The sequence below is a fragment of the Nerophis ophidion genome, linkage group LG14, assembly GCF_033978795.1.
Source record: "Nerophis ophidion isolate RoL-2023_Sa linkage group LG14, RoL_Noph_v1.0, whole genome shotgun sequence".
NCBI lineage: Eukaryota > Metazoa > Chordata > Actinopteri > Syngnathiformes > Syngnathidae > Nerophis > Nerophis ophidion.
Window position 1 is genome coordinate 45,504,426 of NC_084624.1, and position 22,500 is coordinate 45,526,925.

General features: G+C 38.2%; 1 protein-coding gene across 1 annotated transcript in view; it reads right to left on the reverse strand.

Annotated features, from left to right (window-relative positions):
- Positions 1 to 17,957, reverse strand: part of pnhd (pinhead) — a 45,428-nt gene extending 27,471 nt beyond the window's left edge. The window contains exons 1-4 of the mRNA XM_061920859.1: positions 17,694 to 17,957; positions 12,776 to 12,871; positions 12,563 to 12,708; positions 2,478 to 2,754 (exon numbers count right to left, since the gene is read on the reverse strand). Of these exons, the coding sequence (XP_061776843.1) occupies positions 2,478 to 2,754; positions 12,563 to 12,708; positions 12,776 to 12,871; positions 17,694 to 17,745 (571 nt within the window). The 5' untranslated portion in view covers positions 17,746 to 17,957. The remainder of the gene's footprint in view (positions 1 to 2,477; positions 2,755 to 12,562; positions 12,709 to 12,775; positions 12,872 to 17,693) is intronic.
- Positions 17,958 to 22,500: the final 4,543 nt, after the last annotated feature.

Here is a 22,500-nt window from a genome sequence, read left to right on the forward strand (position 1 = left end):
TCACATGGAGAGGAGCCAGATGAGGTGGTTCGGGCATCTGGTCAGGATGCCACCCGAACGCCTCCCTAGGGAGGTGTTTAGGGCACGTCCAACCGGTAGGGGAAGACCCAGGACACGTTGGGAAGACTATGTCTCCCGGCTGGTCTGGAACGACTCAGGACGAGCTTGACAAATTGGCTGGGGAGAGGGAAGTCTGGGCTTCCCTGCTTAGGCTGCTGCCCCCGCGACCCGACCTCGGATAAGCGGAAGAAGATGGATGGATGGATGGATGGAAGAATATTACCATATAACTATAACTACACAAAACTAAACAGAAATAATCAACAAGCAAACTAATTTACAGACTCAGATAAAATAGTACTTTTCCTTTTAAAAACCTGTTTACTTTCAACGCCGCTGAGAATTCGAGGCAAGGTATTCCAGAGCGATACAGATCTATAAATAAAAGATTTAAGCAAATTATTCCTGCTGGGACGAGGGAGTACAAAATGCCCCTCACTAGACGCCCTGGTGTTATGAATTTACCATGAATTGATTAACGTGGACCCCGACTTAAACAAGTTGAAAAACTTAGTCGGGTGTTACCATTTAGTGGTCAATTGTACGGAATATGTACTGTACTGTGCAATCTACTAATAAAAGTATCAATCAATTAATCAATGGCAGGAGTTTTACTGCAGGTTACTGGTCTGAACAATCTGAGAGTATTAGCTGACAACATGTTCTGCACTGGAAAGAGAAGCATGCATTTGGTTCACATTGGTTCTTAGAGAACAACCCAGAACCAGCCTTGCTGCTCTATTCTGGACAATCTGGAACGTTCCAATCTCACCATTTGCAGCAAACGCCCAGAATGTAGAACAATAGTCCGGATGACACAAGACTCGACTATTAACAATCTGACAAAGAAGAGGTCGATACCCAGGTCTGTTTGAGACCGCCCACAAATTCATTGATTGGCTTTCTGGCTCTGCTTTTATTGCCAACTTGACATTGATTGACAACACCCGGCATCTGACCAATTACTCGGTCAGATGCGACACAGGAGGGAATCGCAATCGGGAAATAGGAGGGAGACATTTGCGGTAGTAATTATTTTAAAACGTTAAATTGGTGAGTATGATCATAAACTTTTCCAATCACAGCTTTTGTAATATTAAGGCTATAGTTTACAGTACACAGTGTTTCCCCCGGAGTTAAGGTGGTGTCTCTATAGGGGCAAAGGGCCTGGGTGGGTGTAAAATGTCACCACCATCTCGTCTCCATCTCACCACAGCCTGGGGGGGATATAGACTACAGACTGTGGTGAAGTAGGCCGGCTTCGTCGCGTGAAGAAGCCTAATATTATTGGTTGTGTTTTCCGCTCCGTATGCTGAGTGGCAACAATATACGATATATCCTGATATTTTTTCCGTAAGGTAAAAACAAAACACAAAACAGTCCTTGTTGCCTGAGATACTAAGTATGTCATTATTTTGACTTAGTAAATATTGACTTTGTAACACATACTTAGATCATAATAGTGAAAGAGTCCAGTCCATAGTGGCTCTAACATAATAGTGAGAGTCCAGTCCATAGCGGATCTAATATAATAGTGTGAGAGTCCAGTCCATAGTGGATCTAACATAATAATGAGAGTCCAGTCCATAGTGGATCTAACATAATAGTGAGAGTCCAGTCCATAATGGATCTAACATAATAGTGTGAGAGTCCAGTCCATAATGGATCTAACATAATAGTGTGAGAGTCCAGTCCATAGTGGATCTAACATAATAGTGTGAGTCCAGTCCATAATGGATCTAACATAATAGTGTGAGAGTCCAGTCCATAATGGATCTAACATAATCGTGTGAGAGTCCAGTCCATAAAGGATCTAACATAATATTGTGAGAGTCCAGTCCATAGTGGATCTAACATAATAGTGTGAGTCCAGTTCATAGTAGATCCAACATTACAATGGGAGTCCAGTCCATAGTGGATCTAACATAATAGTGAGAGTGAAGTCCATAGTGGATCTAACATAATAATGAGAGTCCAGTCCATAGTGGATCTAACATAATAGTGTGAGAGTCCAGTCCATAGTGGATCTAACATAATAGTGTGAGAGTCCAGTCCATAGTGGATCTAACATAATATTGTGAGAGTCCAGTCCATAGTGGATCTAACATAATATTGTGAGAGTCCAGTGCATAGTGGATCTAACATAATATTGTGAGAGTCCAGTCCATAGTGGATCTAACATAATATTGTGAGAGTCCAGTCCATAGTGGATCTAACATAATAGTGAGAGGAAAACTAAGTAACTAAAACCTCACAATTGTTTGCTTTAAAGCTAGTTTTGTTATTTTGCTCTAACAATAAATCAATAACGAGCCAAATATTTCAAGCCACGCCTCCCGTACTCAAGCCAATTGTGTGACCCACTTCTGAAATCCAAATGTGGGGCCACAATCTGCCCTCAAACAACTCCCACACACCTGGAGAGCCTTTGGACCGCGAGCAGCCTCCCACGTCGACGACAGTCTCGTAGGGCGTCTCGGCGTAAAATGTCCTGAGCGAGGGGACCCTCATGCACTGGCTCAGCTTGATCTCGCAGTGGCACTCCTGGATGACCTCGACCTCGCGGGGGCCCTCCAACAGCAACACCCGGTCCACGCGCATCCCGGTGGGCTCACACACGTGGTTCGTCCCGCACGAGGGGAGCAGGTTTCGGGGCTGGGGGGCGTCCAGGGGGGCGAATTCATGCCTCCTAAGCTTGGTTGGGAGACACAAACAAATAATTCCGATAAGGCTCCAAAGGGCGTGTTCATTTGCAATGCATTGTGGGTGCTGGGTGGCCATTGTTGCTGGACAAAGTCTTTGTTTAGTGCAGGGGTCAGCAACCTTTTTGAAACCAAGAGCTACTTCTTGGGTACTGATTAATGCCAAGGGCTACCAGTTTGATACACACTTAAATAAATTGCCAGAAATAGCAAATTTGCTCAATTTACCTTTAGTAAATAAATCTATATTTATATAAAAAAATGGATATTTCTGTCTGTCATTCCGTCGTACTTTTTTTTTCCTTTTACGGAAGTTTTTTTGTAGAGAATAAATGATGTGAAGTGAATTATATTTATATAGCGCTTTTCTCTAGTGACTCAAAGCGGTTTACATAGTGAAACCCAATATCTAAGTTACATTTAAACCAGTGTGGGTGGCACTGGGAGCAGGTGGGTAAAGTGCCTTGCCCAAGGACACAACGGCAGTATCTAGGATGGCGGAAGCGGGGATCGAACCTGCAACCCTCAAGTTGCTGGCACGGCCACTCTACCAACCGAGCTATACCGCCCCATATAAAAAAAAAACACTTAATTGAACGGTTTAAAAGAAGAGAAAACAGAAAAAAAATGAAAATTTAATATTGAAACATAGTTTATCTTCAATTTCGACTCTTTAAAATTCAAAATTCAACCAAAAAAAAAAAGAAGAGAAAAACTAGCTAATTCGAATCTATTTTAAAAAATTAAATAATTTATGGAACATCATTAGCAATTTTTCCTGATTAAGATTAATTTTAGAATTTTGATGACGCATTTTGTTGGAATATATAACAAATTGGACCAAGCTATATTTCTAACAAAGACAAATCATTATTTCTTCCAGATTTTCCAGAACAAAAATTTTACAAGAAATTCAAAATATTTTGAAATAAGATTTAAATTTGATTCTACAGATTTTCTAGATTTGCCAGAATATTTTTGTTCAATTTTAATCATAATGAGTTTGAAGAAATATTTCACAAATATTCTTCGTCGAAAAAAAAGAAGCTAAAATGATTATTAAATTAAAATGTAATTATTATTCTTTACAATGAAAATAAATAAATTTACCTGAACATTGATTTAAATTGTCAGGAAAGAAGAGGAAGAAATTCCATCCATCCATCCATCCATCTTCTTTCGCTTATCCGAGGTCGGGTTGCGGGGGCAACAGCCTAAGCAGGGAAACCCAGACTTCCCTCTCCCCAGCCACAGGAAGAAATTTAAAAGGTAAAAAGGTATATGTGTTTAAAAATCCTAAAATCATGTTTAAAGTTGTATTTTTTCTCTAAAATTGTCTTTCTGACAGTTATATGAAGCAAAGTAAAAAAAAATAAATGAATTTATTTAAACAAGTGAAGACCAAGTATTTCAAATATTTTCTTGGATTTTCTAATTCTATTTGAGTTTTGTCTCTCTTAGAATTAAATTACTTGCTAGTAAATAAAATTTTTTTAAAGAAATAGAGGCAGCTCACTGGTAAGTTCTGCTATTTGAGCTATTTTTAGAACACTGCAAAAAGTCAGTCTTCAAAAACAAGGAAAAAAAATACAAAAATGAGGGGTATTTTACTTGAACTAAGCAAAATGATCTGCCAATAGAACAAGAAAATTTAGCTTGTCAAGACTTTCCAAAACAAGTAAAATTAGCTAACCTCAACGAATCAAAAATACCTTAAAATAAGTATATTCTCACTAATAACAAGTGCACTTTTCTTGGTAGAAAAAAAATACGAGACCTTTTTGCTCAATATGTTGAAAAATATTCCTAAATTAAGTAAATGCTAGTGCCATTATCTTCACATTAAAAAAAAAAAATATTACTTTAAAAAAGTACTTATATACTTGTGGGTGTTGTTGACACAGCTTTGCAACAGTTGATATTCTAGTTTCAAGCATGTTTTACTCAATATAGGTCATCACATCTCAGCAACAACCTGTAATATCTTACTGAGCTCATTTAGGACCAAAACACTTAAAACAAGTAAAACACTCTAACATAAAATCTGCTTAGTGAGAATAATTATCTTATCAGACATAAAATAAGCAAATATCACCCTTATTTGAGATATTTCATCTTACTTAGATTTCACTTTTTGCAGTGAACAGGCCAGCGTGCGACTCATCTGGTCCTCACGGGCAACCTGGTGCCTGCGGGCACCGCGTTGGTGACCCCTGGTTTACATGGTTAGAGTTCAAACCCCGGCAGAGTCATACCAAAGACTATAAAAAGAGAACCTATTTACCTCCCTGCTTGGCATTCGGCATTAAGGGTTGGAATTGGGGGTTCAATCACCAAAATAATTCCTGAGCGTGGCTGCTGCTCACTGCTCCCCTCACCTAGTAGTTATGTTGTTTGGTCCAAGTCGCTCTTGGTCCCCGTATCTCAGCGACTGTGTCACGAACCTGGGGGTAAAGTTCGACTCAGGGGCGGTATAGCTCGGTTGGTCGAGTGGCCGTGCCAGCAACTTTAGGGGTTCCAGGTTCGAGCCCTGCTTCTGCCATCCTGGTCACTGCCGTTGTGTCCTTGGGCAAGACACTTTACCCACCTGCTCCCGGTGCCACCCACACCCGTTTAAATGTCACTTATATATCGGGTTGCACTATGTAAAAGCGCTTTGAGTCACTAGAGAAAAGCACTATATAAATATAATTCACTTCACCTCCCAGGGGGTGGAACGAGGGGATGGGTCGAACGCAGGGGGTAATTTCACCACAGCTTGTGTGTTTGTGTGTGAGACTATCAGTGGTACTTTAACTTTAAACTGGATTAAAATGGATCGTACCCGTTCCAAAGGTTAGTCACCTTAAAATAGAAGTACAATTGGTGGAATTGATCCATATGAGCAAGTCCTATAGACAAGATTTGATTGTCGCTGCTGTCTTGGATCCGCTTTGAACTGAACTCTCGCGGCTGTGTTGGAGCCACTATGGATTGAACTTTCACAGTATCATGTTAGACCCGCTCGACATCCATTGCTTTCGGTCCCCTAGAGGGGGGGGGGGGGGGGGGGGTTGCCCACATCTGAGGTCCTCTCCAAGGTTTCTCATAGTCAGCATTGTCACTGGCGTCCCACTGGATGTGAATTCTCCCTGCCCACTGGGTGTGAGTTTTCCTTGCCCTTTTGTGGGTTCTTCCGAGGATGTTGTAGTCGTAATGATTTGTGCAGTCCTTTGAGACATTTGTGATTTGGGGCTATATAAATAAACATTGATTGATTGATTGATTGAAGATTTGAGCAAGCCGCAGAATGTGACTTATATTTCAGAATCAGTTTTTATACAGGCCAGACATTTCAGAATGGCCAGGTCAGTAAAGGCTCACGGACAAACCAACTTCGGGTGTGTGCAAGACTTTGGAATTTTTACATCAGACACAAAATTACCAGTGCAAAAATACTATGGACACACCAACATGTACCAGGTGATGGCGTTAAAAGTCATGTTCGATAATCCCATTGTTACTATTCGAGCTGTTCGTCGTCTCTTTATTAGCTCACTAACCCAAATTCCTTGACTTTGCTTCCACACTGGAAATAAATGGGTTGTACTTGTATAGCGCTTTTCTACCTTCAAGGTACTTGATTGATTGATTGATTGATTGAAACTTGTATTAGTAGATTGCACAGTACACTACATATTCCTTACAATCCGGGGAGATGGTATGTGAATGGAGGAGGGTACACCTAGTACCAACCTTGTCACGTCCGTTGTGTCCTGAGCAAGACACTTCACCCTTGCTCCTGATGGGTGCTGGTTGGCGCCTTGCATGGCAGCTCCCTCCATCAGTGTGTGAATGGGTAAATGTGGAAGTAGTGTCAAAGCGCTTTGAGTACCTTGAAGGTAGAAAAGCGCTATACAAGTACAACCCATTTATTTATTAGTAAAGGGTTAAAGTTGCCTGGAGGTGTTGTTTTAGAGCGGTTTTGAAGGAATATAGAGATGCACTTACTTTTACACCTTTTACACATAGAAAGAGAATGAGTTGAGACATTTGTTAGAACGGAATCTCGGTTTAACGTGGTTTGTGGAGCTCCCCCTGGTGTTGTGGTTATGGCGGTCATTTACGTTAAGGAAGTAGTTTTGACATATACTTCGGTATCAGGGAGGTGTAGCGGATTTTATAGACCAGGCTCAGTGCAAGTTGTTTTACTCTGTCCTCCACCCTGAGCCAGCCCCACTTTGGAGAAGTGGGTAGGAGTGAGGTGTGATCTGGGGTGGAGGTCTAAAAGTAAACTGACTAGATTGGTCTGGGATGTTTGGAGTCTAGATTTGAGGGTTTTGGAGGTGCTGGTGTACCAGGAGGTGAATGAGACAAATCTCACCAAATTGTGTTTTTTTCCTGAAACGATCATGACAGCCACTGTGGCAGATCATTTTATTGCATGTTTTGAACATTTTAGAAAAATAACACAAATTTAGGACCGTCTTACCTTCGGTATATATAGTTTATATTTGTACCATGAATTGATTAACGTGGACCCCGACTTAAACAAGTTGAACAACGTATTCGGGTGTTACCATTTAGTGGTCAATTGTACGGAATATGTACTGTACTGTGCAATCTACTAATAAAAGTTTCTATCGATCAAAAAAAGGATGAAACTGTTGGACAATGTGAGCAGAGAAATTAAACCGTCTTCGAGCCTAAGAGAGTTGAACCTGGCGGTAAAAAAATGTGTTGTTGGGGAAACTATCAAAAACTTGACTGGTTGTTTGGACTATCTCAACTGTGGGACACAGGTGCAAAAGAACTCATTGATTAACGTGGACCCCGACTTAAACAAGTTGAAAATCTTATTCAGGTGTTACCATTTAGTGGTCAATTGTAGGGAATATGTACTGTACTGTGCAATATACTAATAAAAGTTTCAATCAATCCAAAAAAGGATGAAACTTTGAGACAATGTGACCAGAGAAATTAAACCGTCTTCGAGCCTAATAGAGTTCAACCTGGCGGTAAAAAAATTGTTGGGGAAACTATCAAAAACATGACTGGTTGTTTGGACTATCTCAACTGTGGGACACAGGTGCAAAAGAACTCATTGATTAACGTGGACCCCGACTTAAACAAGTTGAAAAACTTATTGGGGTGCTACCATTTAGTGGTCAATTGTACGGAATATGTACTGTACTGTGCAATCTACTAATAAAAGTTTCAATCAATCAAACTTTGAATTGATTAACGTGGACCCCGACTTAAACAAGTTGAACAGCGTATTCGGTTGTTACCATTTAGTGGTCAATTGTACGGAATATGTACTGTACTGTGCAATCTACTAATAAAAGTTTCAATCAATCGAAAAAAGGGTGAAACTTTGAGACAATGTGAGCGGAGAAATTAAACCGTCTTCGAGCCTAAGAGAGTTCAACCTGGCAGTAAAAAAATGTGTTGTTGGTTAAACTATCAAAAACATGACTGGTTGTTTGGACTATCTCAACTGTGGGACACAGGTGCAAAAGAACTCATTGATTATCGTGGACCCCGACTCAAACAAGTTGAAAAACTTATTGGGGTGTTACCATTTAGTGGTCAATTGTAGGGAATATGTACTGTACTGTGCAATCTAATAATAAAAGTTTCAATCAATCAAAAAAAGGGTGAAACTGTGGGACAATGTGAGCAGAGAAATTAAACCGTCTTCGAGCCTAAGAGAGTTCAACCCAGCGGTAAAAAAATGTGTTGTTGGGGAAACTATCAAAAACATGACTGGTTGTTTGGACTATCTCAACTGTGGGACACAGGTGCAAAAGAACTCATTGATTATCGTGGACCCCGACTTAAACAAGTTGAAAAACTTAGTCGGGTTGTTACCATTTAGTGGTCAATTGTAGGGAATATGTACTGTACTGTGCAATCTAATAATAAAAGTTTCAATCAATCAAAAAAGGGTGAAACTTTGAGACAATGTGAGCAGAGAAATTAAACCGTCTTCGAGCCTAAGAGAGTTCAACCTGGCGGTAAAAAAATTGTTGGGGAAACTATCAAAAACATGACTGGTTGTTTGGACTATCTCAACTGTGGGACACAGGTGCAAAAGAACTAATTGATTAACGTGGACCCCGACTTAAACAAGTTGAAAAACTTAGTCGGGTTGTTACCATTTAGTGGTCAATTGTAAGGAATATGTACTGTACTGTGCAATCTACTAATAAAAGTTTCAACCAATCAAAAAAAGGGTGAAACTGTGGGATAATGTGAGCAGAGAAATTAAACCGTCTTCGAGCCTAAGAGAGTTCAACCTGGCGGTAAAAAAATGTGTTGTTAGGGAAACTATCAAAATCTATCAAAAACATGACTGGTTGTTTGGACTATCTCAACTGTGGGACACAGGTGCAAAAGAACTCATTGATTAATGTGGACCCCGACTTAAACAAGTTGAAAAACTTAGTCGGGTTGTTACCATTTAGTGGTCAGTTGTACGGAATATGTACTGTACTGTGCAATCTACTAATAAAAGTTTCAATCAATCGAAAAAAGGGTGAAACTTTGAGACAATGTGAGCGGAGAAATTAAACCGTCTTCGAGCCTAAGAGAGTTCAACCTGGCGGTAAAAAAAATGTGTTGTTGGGGAAACTATCAAAAACATGACTGGTTGTTTGGACTATCTCAACTGTGGGACACAGGTGCAAAAGAACTCATTGATTAACGTGGACCCTGACTTAAACAAGTTGAAAAACTTAGTCGGGTTGTTACCATTTAGTGGTCAATTGTACGGAATATGTACTGTACTGTGCAATCTACTAATAAAAGTTTCAACCAATCAATCAAAGCCAGGCAAACAAGCGAATCAGAGGCCAGCAACAACCACAATGCATTGCACAATTGATGATTCTTAAGGACGATGTCATAGTAGCTCTACAGTGCTTTTACAATACTGGTTTTCTACAGCAGGGGTCTGTCTGGAGCTGCAAAAAAATGAAAAGCCATATATAAGTCTTATAATGAAGGCTACACATGACATAAGTGCCTATATTAGCTATAATAGCCTACTATCAAAATGACTATGTGTCGCAGGCTGAAGAAAGTCATTAATGTGAAAATATTTTTTTCCACACATTTTTACATTAGAAAACCATTATTAAATCAGAGGCTACTCAGAAGGTGAGATAACTCCTGGAATTTACTGAATTTTATGGCCAAAGGTTATATATGTGTGTGTCCGAGTTAAGACTGTCTTCTTTTAATAGATTTATTACAATATTTGGCAAGCTAGGTAATGTTTGCTGTGGTCTGGAACAACACGGCACACAAACGACTATCTGAAACGCAGTCAATATTTCATACAGATAATGTGTCATAAGACAAGCAAAACCATATTATATACAAATAGGATTAAAGGAAAGGATATTGAATGAGCTCGAATATACCTACTAATTAGGCCTAGTGATGAACGTGCACCTGGGGATAGGTTGATTGGCAACACTAAATTGGCCCTAGTGTGTGAATGTTGTCTGTCTATCTGTGTTGGCCCTATGATGAGGTGGCCACTTGTCCAGGGTGTACACCGCCTTCAGCCCGAGTGCAGCTGAGATAGGCTCCAGCATTCCCCGCGACCTCAGAAGGGGGCAAGCGGTAGGAAAATGGATGGATGCAATATCTACGTACAGCTAGCCTAAATAGCATGTTAGCGTTTATTAGCTTGCAGTTATGCACTGACCAAATATGCCTGGTTAGCACTCCAATAACATCAACAAGGCGTACCTTTGTGCATTCAGGCACAGTGTAAAACTTTTGGTGGACGAAATGAGACAAGGGAGGAGTAGGAGATTTTTCATGTAAAGTATGGTGAGTTCAAGGACCGCCGTAATTAGTAGGACAAAACAAAGTTCACCAAATAGTCTAATCTAGGGGTCCCCAAACTACGGACCGCGGGAAATCCCAAGTTTAAGAAAAACAAACAACTATTTTTAATTATTTTTTAAAATCTGTCCTTTCTAATCTATTTTCTACTGCTTGTTACTCTGTGTCTCCTGGCCGCTCAGGCTAATCATATTGTCTAAAAATCGATGGAGTGTGCACCTTATGTCATGTTTTCAGTCAATTAGTGTGCGAGGAATATATATGTATGTATGTATGTATGTATGTATATATATATGTATGTATGTGTATGTATGTATGTATGTATGTATGTATGTATGTATGTTGTGTATATAATATGTATGTGTGTGTGTGTGTCTGTGTGTGTGTGTGTGTGTGTATATATGTATGTGTGTATATATATGTGTGTGTATATGTGTATATATATGTATGTATGTATACAGATGTATATATATGTATATGTGCTATGTATATATATATGTGTATATATATATATGTGTGTATGTATATATATATATGTGTATATATGTATGTATATATATATGTATGTATGTATGTATATATATGTATATATGTATATAAGTATGTATGTATGTATATATATGTATATATGTATGTATGTATGTGTATATATATATATATGTGTGTGTGTACATACACACATATATATATATATATATATGTATGTATGTATGTGTATATGTATATATATATGTATATATGTATATATATGTATATGTATATATATATGTATATATGTATATATATATGTATATGTATATATATACATATATATATATATATATATATATATACATACATATATATACATATACACATATATATATATATATACATACATATATATACATATACATATATATATATGTATGTATATATGTATATTTGTGTGTTTCTGTATGTTTGTGTGTATGTTTAATTGATTAGAGCAGTGGTCTAATCAATTAGACCACTGGTCTAATTGATATGTATATATATATATATATATATATATATGTATATATATATATATAGCCTTGCCCCTGGCCAAATTATTTAAACCCAATGCGGCCCCCGAGTCAATAAGTTTGGGTCTAATCAGGATGGACCGCTCGCCTGTATCGGTTGGGGACATCTCTACGCTGCTGATCCGCTTGAGATGGTTTCCTGTGGACGGGACTCTCGCTGCTGTCTTGGAGCCACTATGGATTGAACTTTCACAGTATCATGTTAGACCCGCTCGACATCCATTGCTTTCGGTCCCCTAGAGGGGGGGGGTTGCCCACATCTGAGGTCCTCTCCAAGGTTTCTCATAGTCAGCATTGTCACTGGCGTCCCACTGGATGTGAATTCTCCCTGCCCACTGTGTGTGAGTTTTCCTTGCCCTTTTGTGGGTTCTTCCGAGGATGTTGTAGTCGTAATGATTTGTGCAGTCCTTTGAGACATTTGTGATTTGGGGCTATATAAATAAACATTGATTGATAAACATTGATTGATTAAACATACACACAAACATATTAAACAGTGGCAGTCATAACAATTGGGAAGGTTTTTGTCATGTTTGTCCTCAAACAAAAAAACATACTAAAACAAAAAAAATATTTTTCTTCCCGTCTTTTTCCATTTTCAATCCAATAACAGTAGGGCGGTATAGTTTGGTTGGTAGAGTAGCCGTCCCAGCAACTTTGAGGGTTCCAGGTTCGATCCCCGCTTCCGCCATCGTAGTCACGGCAAGACACTTTACCCACCTGCTCCCAGTTTCACCCACACTGCTTTAAATATAACTTAGATATTGGGTTTAACTATGTAAAAGCGCTTTGAGTCACTAGTGAAAAGCGCTATATAAATATAATTAACTTCACTTTTAATAACGCTCCAGGGCGGCACTAAAGAGCCACATACTGGGTTATAAAGGAACCGCACCTTAGCCACCCTCCTACCTTTTTGCTCCTGAGGAATTCCAGCATGGACACGTGTTGCGCGTAATCCTGCGCCCGCCGCGCCTCATGCTGCGCCGGGCGGGGCGGGCCACCGCAGTGCGGCCGACACATGCCCACGTCCACGCTGACAGGACCCCCCGAGATGTCTGGAAGGGGCAAAAACCACTAAGGCTTTTTCTCTCGTTGTTAGGGTTGAGTGGTGCGATGCCTTACCTCGTCCAACGTAGACAAAGTGAGTCTGTCTCTTGCAGCAGACTCTTTGGGCGATCAGGTTTCTGTGCTCCGTGTGTTTGTTCAGCACCGCCGCCACTGCAAAAGAACCACACAAGGCCTTAGAGCGCAATAGTTCATTTGCAACAGGTGCGCTCACACCAGGGGTGTCCAAAGTGCGGCCCGGGAGCCTTTTTTGGCCCGCGGGTAATTTTTTAACGGCTCTAAGCATATTCTAAAAATACGATTAAAAAACATACAAAGTGGTATAAAAGAGCAAACAGGTGAAATGTGACAAGAAAATGTTGCAATGTTTACTTTAATAACACAAAGCTGCCATGCAGGCTGTTGTTTACTAAAAAAAAAAAAAAAAGAAATCAAAATCAATGTCATTAAAGGCTCCAAAGACGCCACATTAAATATTCCACTTTGAGATATTTTGTGGGGAAAATGTTGAATATTTTGTGTTTGCCATATAAAAAATACAAAGTTGTTTTTTTTCTATAAAGAAGGGCTTAAAAAAATATATATATATATACATACATACATACATCCATACATACATACATGTATGTATATATATGTATGTATATATGTATGTATGTATATATATATATATATATATGTATGTATGTATGTATATATATATATATATATGTATATATATATATATATATATATAATATATCTATTATATTTATATATATATACATATTTATAGTTATATATATATATAACTAATATATATATACATGTATATATATACTGTATATATATAAACATATATATATGTATGTAAATATATATATATACAATATATATATATATTTATATATATGTATGTATGTATATGTATATATATATATATGTGTATATATATATATGTATATATATATAATATCTATTATATTTATATATATATACATATTTATAGTTATATATATATAACTAATATATATATACATGTATGTATAGACTGTATATATATAAACATATATATATTTATATATATGTATGTAAATATATATATATATACAGTATATACATATATTTATATATATGTGTATGTGTATATATATATATATATGTGTGTGTATGTATATACATATATATATATATATATATATATATCTGTATATATATATATATATACATATACATATATATATATATATATATATATATATATATATATATATATATATATATATATATATATATATATATATATATATATATATATATATATATATATATATATATACATATAAAAACAAAAAATTGACGGATGGATTTAAAGTTGATCTGAAGACAATTGTGTTTAAAAGTAAACAGTAAAAAAATATATAAATATTTTTATTTTTAATGAGTAGGACCCTTTTGGATCCCCAATAATTTTGGTAGGATTTTTTTTTTGTCATTGCTAAAAAAAAAAAATATTAAATTAAAATCAATGTTATTATGTGTTGACATTTTTAAGGCTGCAATTATTACATAATCTCAAATATTCCACTTTAAAATTTTATTGGGGGAAACTATTGCATATTTTGTATTTTTTTCCCCCATAACAAAGCAGGGTTTTCTTTGACAAAAAGGGCATACAACTTAAATCTTTAAAAACATTATATTGACAGATGGACCTAATGTTGATCTAGAGATTTAAACCTTGAATAACAATAATACAAAATAATGACACATTTTGAATATTTTTTAGACCAAAATCCTTTGGGGTCCCTGTGATCAAGCCTGAGTGGAGGCCTAAATGTATATATTTACACATATATTGTATTGTTTTTTTGGAATAAAAAATATCAAAATATATTTGAATTTAATTTAATTTTTCCGTGTGCGGCCCCTCGGTGGAAAAAGTTTGGACACCCCTGGCTTACACGGACTAGAGTATCGGGACACTCGGCCATAACCAGCTCTTACTGCTCTGGCTGTGGGGAATGTTGTCCATTTGTGACGGCAGAGGTGACTAATGTCGCACCTGAGATTGCCCAAAGTCTGTTGTTGTTGTTTTTCCCGGATTTGTTAGACGGGACTCTTCCACACCAAACACGCCTTTAAAGACCTTGTTTTGTTCATGACGGATACGAAAAATAGTTCCCAGAACTGTTCTCACAAAGCATGCCATCGTTGGAAATGTCCTCATTGAAGACTTTGATTGGCTGATTGACAGGTCATTTTCTGTCCAATATTCCAACAGTCAAATTTTACACAATGATAAGAATCAAATAGACAATGACGAGTTAATGCAGATGATTTATCACAGGAAATGATCATTCAATCAATGTTTATTTATATAGCCCTAAATCACGAGTGTCTCAAAGGGCTGCACAAACCACAACAACATTCGCGCTTCAGCGCCCACATAAGGGCAAAGAAAAACTCACAACCCAGTGGGACGCCGATAAGAATGAAGATGGGAAACCTTGGAGAGGACCGCAAATGGGGATAACTCTCCCCGCCTCTCTAGGGGAGACCGGATGCAATGGACGTCGAGTGGGTCTGAGATAATATTGTAAAAGTCCAGTCCATAGTGGATCTAATAAAATAGTGTGAGAGTCCAGTCCATTGTGGATCTAACATAATAGTGTGAGAGTCCAGTCCATAGTGGATCTAATATAATAGTGTGAGAGTCTAGTCCATAGTGGATCTAACATAATAGTGAGAGTCCAGTCCCTAGTGATTCTAATATAATAGTGTGGGAGTCCAGTCCATAGGGAATCTAACATAATAGTGAGAGTCTAGTCCCTAGAAGATCTAATATAATAGTGTGAGAGTCCAGTCCATAGTGGATCTAACATAATAGTGTGAGAGTCCAGTCCATAGTGGATTTAACGTAATAGTGTGAGAGTCCAGTCCATAGTGGATCCAACATAATAGTGTTAGAGTCCAGTCCATAGTGGATTTAACGTAATAGTGTGAGAGTCCAGTCCATAGTGGATCCAACATAATAGTGTGAAAGTCCAGTCCATAGTGGATCTAACATAATAGTGTGAGTCCAGTCCATAGTGGATCTAACATAATAGTGTGAGAGTCCAGTCCCTAGTGGATCTAGTTACTAGTGTGAGAGTCCAGTCCATAGTGGATCTAACATACTAGTGAGAGTCCAGTCTATAGAGGATCTAACATAATAATGTAAAAGTCCAGTCCATATTGGATCTAACATAATAGTGTGAGAGTCCAGTCCATAGTGGATCTAACATAATAGAGAGTCCAGTCCATAGTGGATCTAACATAATAGTGAGAGTCCAGTCCCTAAGCGATCTAACATAATAGTGTGAGAGTCCAGTCCATAGTGGATCTAACATAATAGTGAGAGTCCAGTCCATAGTGGATCTAACATAATAGTGAGAGTCCAGTCCATAGTGGATTTAACATAATAGTGAGAGTCCAGTCCATAGTGGATCTAACATAATAGTTTGAGAGTCCAGTCCATAGTGGATATGGCATAATAGTGAGAGTCCAGTCCATAGTGGATCTAACATAATAATGAGAGTCCAGTCCGGTCTGTAAAATCATCAAAAAGTTCAGAGAATCTGGAGAAATCAATGCACGTAAGCGATGATATTACAAACTTTTGAGCCCTCAGGCGGTACTGCATCAAAAACCGACATCAGTGTGTAAAGGATATCACCACACCGGCTCAGGAACACTTCATAAAACCACTGTCAGTAACTACAGTTGGTCGCTACATCTGTAAGTGCAAGTTAAAACTCTACTATGCAAAGCCAAACCCATTTATCAACAACCTCCTGAAACACCGACGGCTTGGCTGGCTGGGCCCGAGCCCCTCTAAGATGGACTGATGCAAAGTGGAAAGGTGTTCTGTGGTCTGACGAGTCCACATTTGTTGTTATATTTGGTAACAGAGGACGTGGTGTCCTCCAGAACAAAGAAGAATATAACCATTCGGATTGTTATAGGCGCAAAGTTGAAAAGCCAGCATCTGTGATGGTATGGGGGTGCATTAGTGCCCAAGGCATGGGTAACTTACACATCTGTGAAGGCACCATTAATGCTGAAAGGTCCATACAGGTTTTGGAGCAACATATGTTGTCATCCAAGCAACGTTATCATGGACGCCCCTGCTTATTTCAGCAAAACAATGCCAAGCCACGAGTTAAAACAGCGTGGCTTCGTAGTAAAAGAGTGCGGGTACTTTCCTGGCCCGCCTACAGTCCAGACCCGTCTCCCATCGAAAATGTGTGGCTCATTACGAAGCGTAAAATACGACAGCAGAAGACCCCGGACTGTTGAACGACTAGGAAAGAATGGGAAAGAATTCCACTTTCAAAGCTTCAACAATTAGTTTCCTCAGTTCCCAAACATTTATTGAGTGTTGTTAGAAGAAAATGTGATGCAACACAGTGGTGAACATGCCCTTTCCCAACTACTTTGCTAAAAGATAAAAGACAACTGCAGTCCTAGTTAAAAAAATATTCATGAATGATTGATTGATTGATACTTGTATTAGTAGATTGCACAGTTGTGAAGTGAATTATATTTATATAGCACTTTTCTCTAGTGACTCAAAGCACTTTACATAGTAAAACCCAATATCTAAGTTACATTTAAACCAGTGTGGGTGGCACTGGGAGCAGGTGGGTTAAGTGTCTTGCCCAAGGACACAACGGCAGTGACTAGGATGGGGGAAGCGGGAATCGAACCTGCAACCCTCAAGCTGCTGGCACGGCCGCTCTACCAGCCGAGCTATACCGCCCCAGTTCAGTACATATTCGGTGCAATTGACCACTAAATGGTAACACCCCAATAAGTTTTTCAACTTGTTTAAGCCGGGGTCCACGTTAATCAATTCACGGTAAAGTGGGAACGTGTTCCAATGTTTGTTTACCCGCCAACAACGATGCATGAGGTGAAAGCAGCTACTGAGGAAGAAGCAAAGACTACTCACATGTCAGGTGGAGCGCACACAGCAGCACCAGGCACTGTCCCGGGGCGTCCATGGCTTGGAATCCCAGACCGCTCCTCCTTCGCCCTCTTGGTATTTATACCTCCAGCCCGGTGCAGCAGCTCTTCAGACTGGGGAGCAGAGCGAGCCTGCTAATCAAATTTCCATGCTTTTGTGGGCCCCGGGGCTTTTGTCCCCTTCTGCAGACACTTCAAAGCGGCGTCCAGGTTGCAGCATCAGCAGCAGGCCGGAGGAGTGAGCGTGTCCAGCCTCAGCCCTAATGAAGTGTCTTAAATAGCCCCCGCCGGCCTTCATTCAAAGGCATTAATCATCTTTTATCTCGGGGGGGGGGAGGTATTTAGCACCTCCGACTTAAAACAAAACCAGGGGCCGAGACATAAACAGGATCAGCGTGGGGGCCTCACCCAGCACCTTTTGTGTTTATTCAGCACGGCGCCAAATGGCCCCAGCTGCCCCCCCCCCCTCCCCCCTCTGAACCCCCTTTGATTTTTACAGCCTTCTCGAAAGATCAGCACACTTAAAAATGCGCCGTACTTCTTTGCTTTCCGTCAAAAATAACCACTCGACTCATACGATTGATCACAACAAAATGATTGATTGGTAGAGAAGTTTATTGGCCTCAGTCTGCACCCCCACTCCAAGGCCCAGGCTAAGACCGATTTTTTTTTTTTTTTAATTTCATTTTAATCTTCTATTCCCCCCCCCCCCCCCCCCCCCCCCCTTGTTTACCTGTATCTCATCTTTTTTTGTAAGGGGCGCTGGAAGCCGGCAGACCCGTCAGCGATCCTGTTCTGTCTCCCTGTAATGTTTGTCTAAACTTGAATGGGATTGTGCTGAAAATTGTAATTTTCCTGAAGGAACTCTCCTGACGGAATGAATAAAGTACTATCTAATCTAATCTAATATATTGACATCTAAAATAACCGAATCCATGCAACGCTTTAAAAAGGCTAAAGGATGGCACAAAAAGCCAAAAGGCTTGTTTCCATTGTGGTTCATTGAATATTCATCACATTTGATACATTCAGTAGTAAAATATATATAACCTCTAAAGTGTATATAAAAAATTACATTAAAAAAATTGGTACATTATGCACATATGCACAGTATACATATCAGGTGATTTGAAAAAAATATATATACACAAATTGACTCCAAGAGTGTGCAAAACAGAATGAGAAAAAATATATACACAATAACCACACACACACACACACATATATATATATATATATATATATATATATATATATATATATATATATATGTACTATAACCACACATACATATATATACACTATAACACATATGTGATGTGATGTGATGTGAATTATATTTATATAGCGCTTTTCTCTAGTGACTCAAAGTGCTTTACATAGTGAAACCCAATATCTAAGTTACATTTAAACCAGTGTGGGTGGCACTGGGAGCAGGTGGGTAAAGTGTCTTGCCCAAGGACACAACGGCATTGACTAGGATGGCGGAAGCGGGAATCGAACCTGCAACCCTCAAGTTGCTGGCACGGCCGCTCTACCAACCGAACTAAACCGCCATGAATATATATACTTTATAACCACATATAAATATATTTACAATATAACTACATATAAATATTTATAAACCACATATAAATATATACACCAGGGGTCACCAACGCGGTGCCCGCGGGCACCAGGTCGCCCGTAAGGACCAGATGAGTCGCCCGCTGGCCTGTTCTAAAAATAGCTCAAATAGCAGCACTTACCAGTGAGCTGCCTCTATTTTTAAAATTGTATTTATTTACTAGCAAGCTGGTCTCGCTTTGCTCGACATTTTTAACTCTAAGAGAGACAAAACTCAAATAGAATTTGAAAATACAAGAAAATATTTGAAAGACTTGGTCTTCACTTGTTTAAATAAATTCATTAATTTTTTTACTTTGTTTCCTTAACTTTCAGAAAGACAATTTTAGAGAAAAAATACAACCTTAAAAATGATTTTAGGATTTTTAAACACATATACCTTTTTACCTTTTAAATTCCTTCCTCTCCATTCCTGACAATTTAAATCAATGTTCAAGTACATTTATGTTTTTATAGTAAAGAATAATAAATACATCTTAATTTAATTCTTCATTTTAGCTTCTGTTTTTTCAACGAAGAATATTTGTGAAATATTTCTTCAAACTTATTATGATTAAAATAAATAAAAAATACACTGTCAAATTTCGAAAATCTGTAGAATCAAATTTAAATTTTATTTCAAAGTCTTTTGAATTTCTTTCAAATTTTTGTTCTGGAAAATCCAGAAGAAATAATGATTAGTCTTTGTTAGAAATATAGCTTGGTACAATTTGTTATATATTCTAACAAAGTGCAGATTGGATTTTAACCTATTTAAAACATGTCATCAAATTTCTAAAATTAATCTTAATCAGGAAAAATTACTAATGATGTTCCATAAATTATTTTTTTAATTTAAAAAAATATATTCAAATTAGCTTGTTTTTCTCTTCATTTTTTTCGGTTGAATTTTGAATTTTAAAGAGTCGAAATTGAAGACAAACCATGTTTCAAAATTCAATTTTCATTTTTTTCCTGTTTTCTCCTCTTTTAAACCGTTCAATTAAGTGTTTTTTTCCATCATTTATTCTCTACAAAAAACCTTCCGTAAAAGGAAAAAAAATGTACGACGGAATGACAGACAGAAATACCCTTTTTTTTTTTATATATACATATAGATTTATTTACTAAAGGTAAATTGAGCAAATTGGCTATTTCTGGCAATTTATTTAAGTGTGTATCAAACTGGTAGCCCTTTGCATTAATCAGTACCCAAGAAGTAGCTCTTGGTTTCAAAAAGGTTGCTGACCCCTGATATACACACTATAACCACATATAAATATATATATACACTATGACCACATATGAATATATACATTATAATAACATATAAATATGTATACACTATAACCACTGTCTGCGATGAGGTGGCGACTTGTCCAGGGTGTACGCCGCCTTCCACCCGAATGCAGCTGAGATTTGCTCCAGCGACCCCCCCCCCCCGCGACCCCAACAGAGACAAGCGGTAGAAAATGGATGGATGGATAACCACTATAAAATGTCTCTTTGTCGTGAGGGTTCTCCTGAGTCCGAAAGATCAGTTTGAATACAGTCTTTTTTTATTTAAACACAACAGTCCTGGAATTACTTTTCGGCAGTCTGTTTTAGGCGTGCCGCTCTCGCTCTGTCTCTAGCTTCCAACTCCAACTCCCACTCCGTGTCTAGTCCAGGCTGCTTTCTAATAAAGGTGATTAGATAACAAGGCCCACCTGGGCCATCTACTCACCTGTCGCTGTCTTCGAGGCCGGTCTTTGCACACCCCGCAAGTTCTGAGCAGATTCAAATTAAAATGTTTTAGAAAATGTGTCCAAATATTAAGGTCTTTTTTTAAGGTAGTTTATATTGTATAACCTGTGATAAATCACAATTGATTAATCTGATTAAAACACATTCCTTGTAACAACTTTTTCATTTGCTAAATATTAAGAAAACCTTTTCTCCTACTGTCTGATTATTGTTTTTTTGTAAAACAATTCCAGTTGATCCAGTTGATCTTGCATCTGCAATCATCGTATAACACAAAGAAAAAGCAGGTAAACATGTCCATCCATTTTTGTTAATGATGTCAAAGACCGAACTAAACAAACACTAGAGCAATTTTTCTTATCAGAAATCATGTAAATGTAATTAATACCTGAAAACATCAACACAAAACACATTTTATAGAGGGTACTGATAGTTTTACATGCAAAAAAAAAAAACCCAATGTCAATTACTTATAAATGATGAATGAAATGTATACATTTAACATCACTTTAAGTTCTTAATGGAATTCAATAGTGTTCCTCTTCTTGTTTAATCAAAGTGCTGGCACTCACTACTTTCTTTGGCCCCACAGTAGATTATTTTGCAGTCGTACTGTAACGACCCGGTCGCATCGTGATGCGAGTTTTGTTCTCCCAGGGATTCAGACGAGCTACGGACACAGCGTGCAGGCAGGAAAAATGATTTATTAAGAAATCAATCAATCAATGTTTATTTATATAGCCCCAAATCACAAATGTCTCAAAGGACTGCACAAATCATTACGACTACAACATCCTCGGAAGAACCCACAAAAGAAATAAATCAGAAATAAATCAGTCAGAACAAAGAAAAACATGCGCGTAGCACTTAAGACAAAGAACTAAAAGAGCTAACATGGGAGCTAGAAAACAAAAGGAGCTTAGCGTGGGAGCTAGCAAAAACAAAAGGGCCTAGCGTGGAAGCTATCAGGTAGCGAGCAGGAAAACAGAAGTCGTTACTTGTTGTATGAAAACAAACTACGAAGCCAGACGGACTGACGGGAGAAGGCAGGCTTAAATAATGACAGTGAATACAAAACAGGTGTGCGTCCGGAAGTGCACAAACAGGAACCGAAGGAGTCCAAAACCAACAGAAAACACAAAAAGACTCAAAAATCCGGGCAGCGGATCATAACACGTACTTAATTAAAATAAAAAAAGCACAGCTCGTGGTATATTCTTTATTTTGGGCGGACTAATTTATAAGTGTGAAACATAGTTTTTGACCTCTTAAGTATATTTTTCATTATTACAAAGAGCCGTCCAAACATAAAATAACACCCCCATGGTCAGCTTTACACTCTTTGAATCCAAAATAGTAATGGTGCCGGAGTCTGTGGCCACTGAGCAAGGCATTCTAATTGGTTTGGTCTCATCTGGGGGGCAATACTACTGTAGTATTGA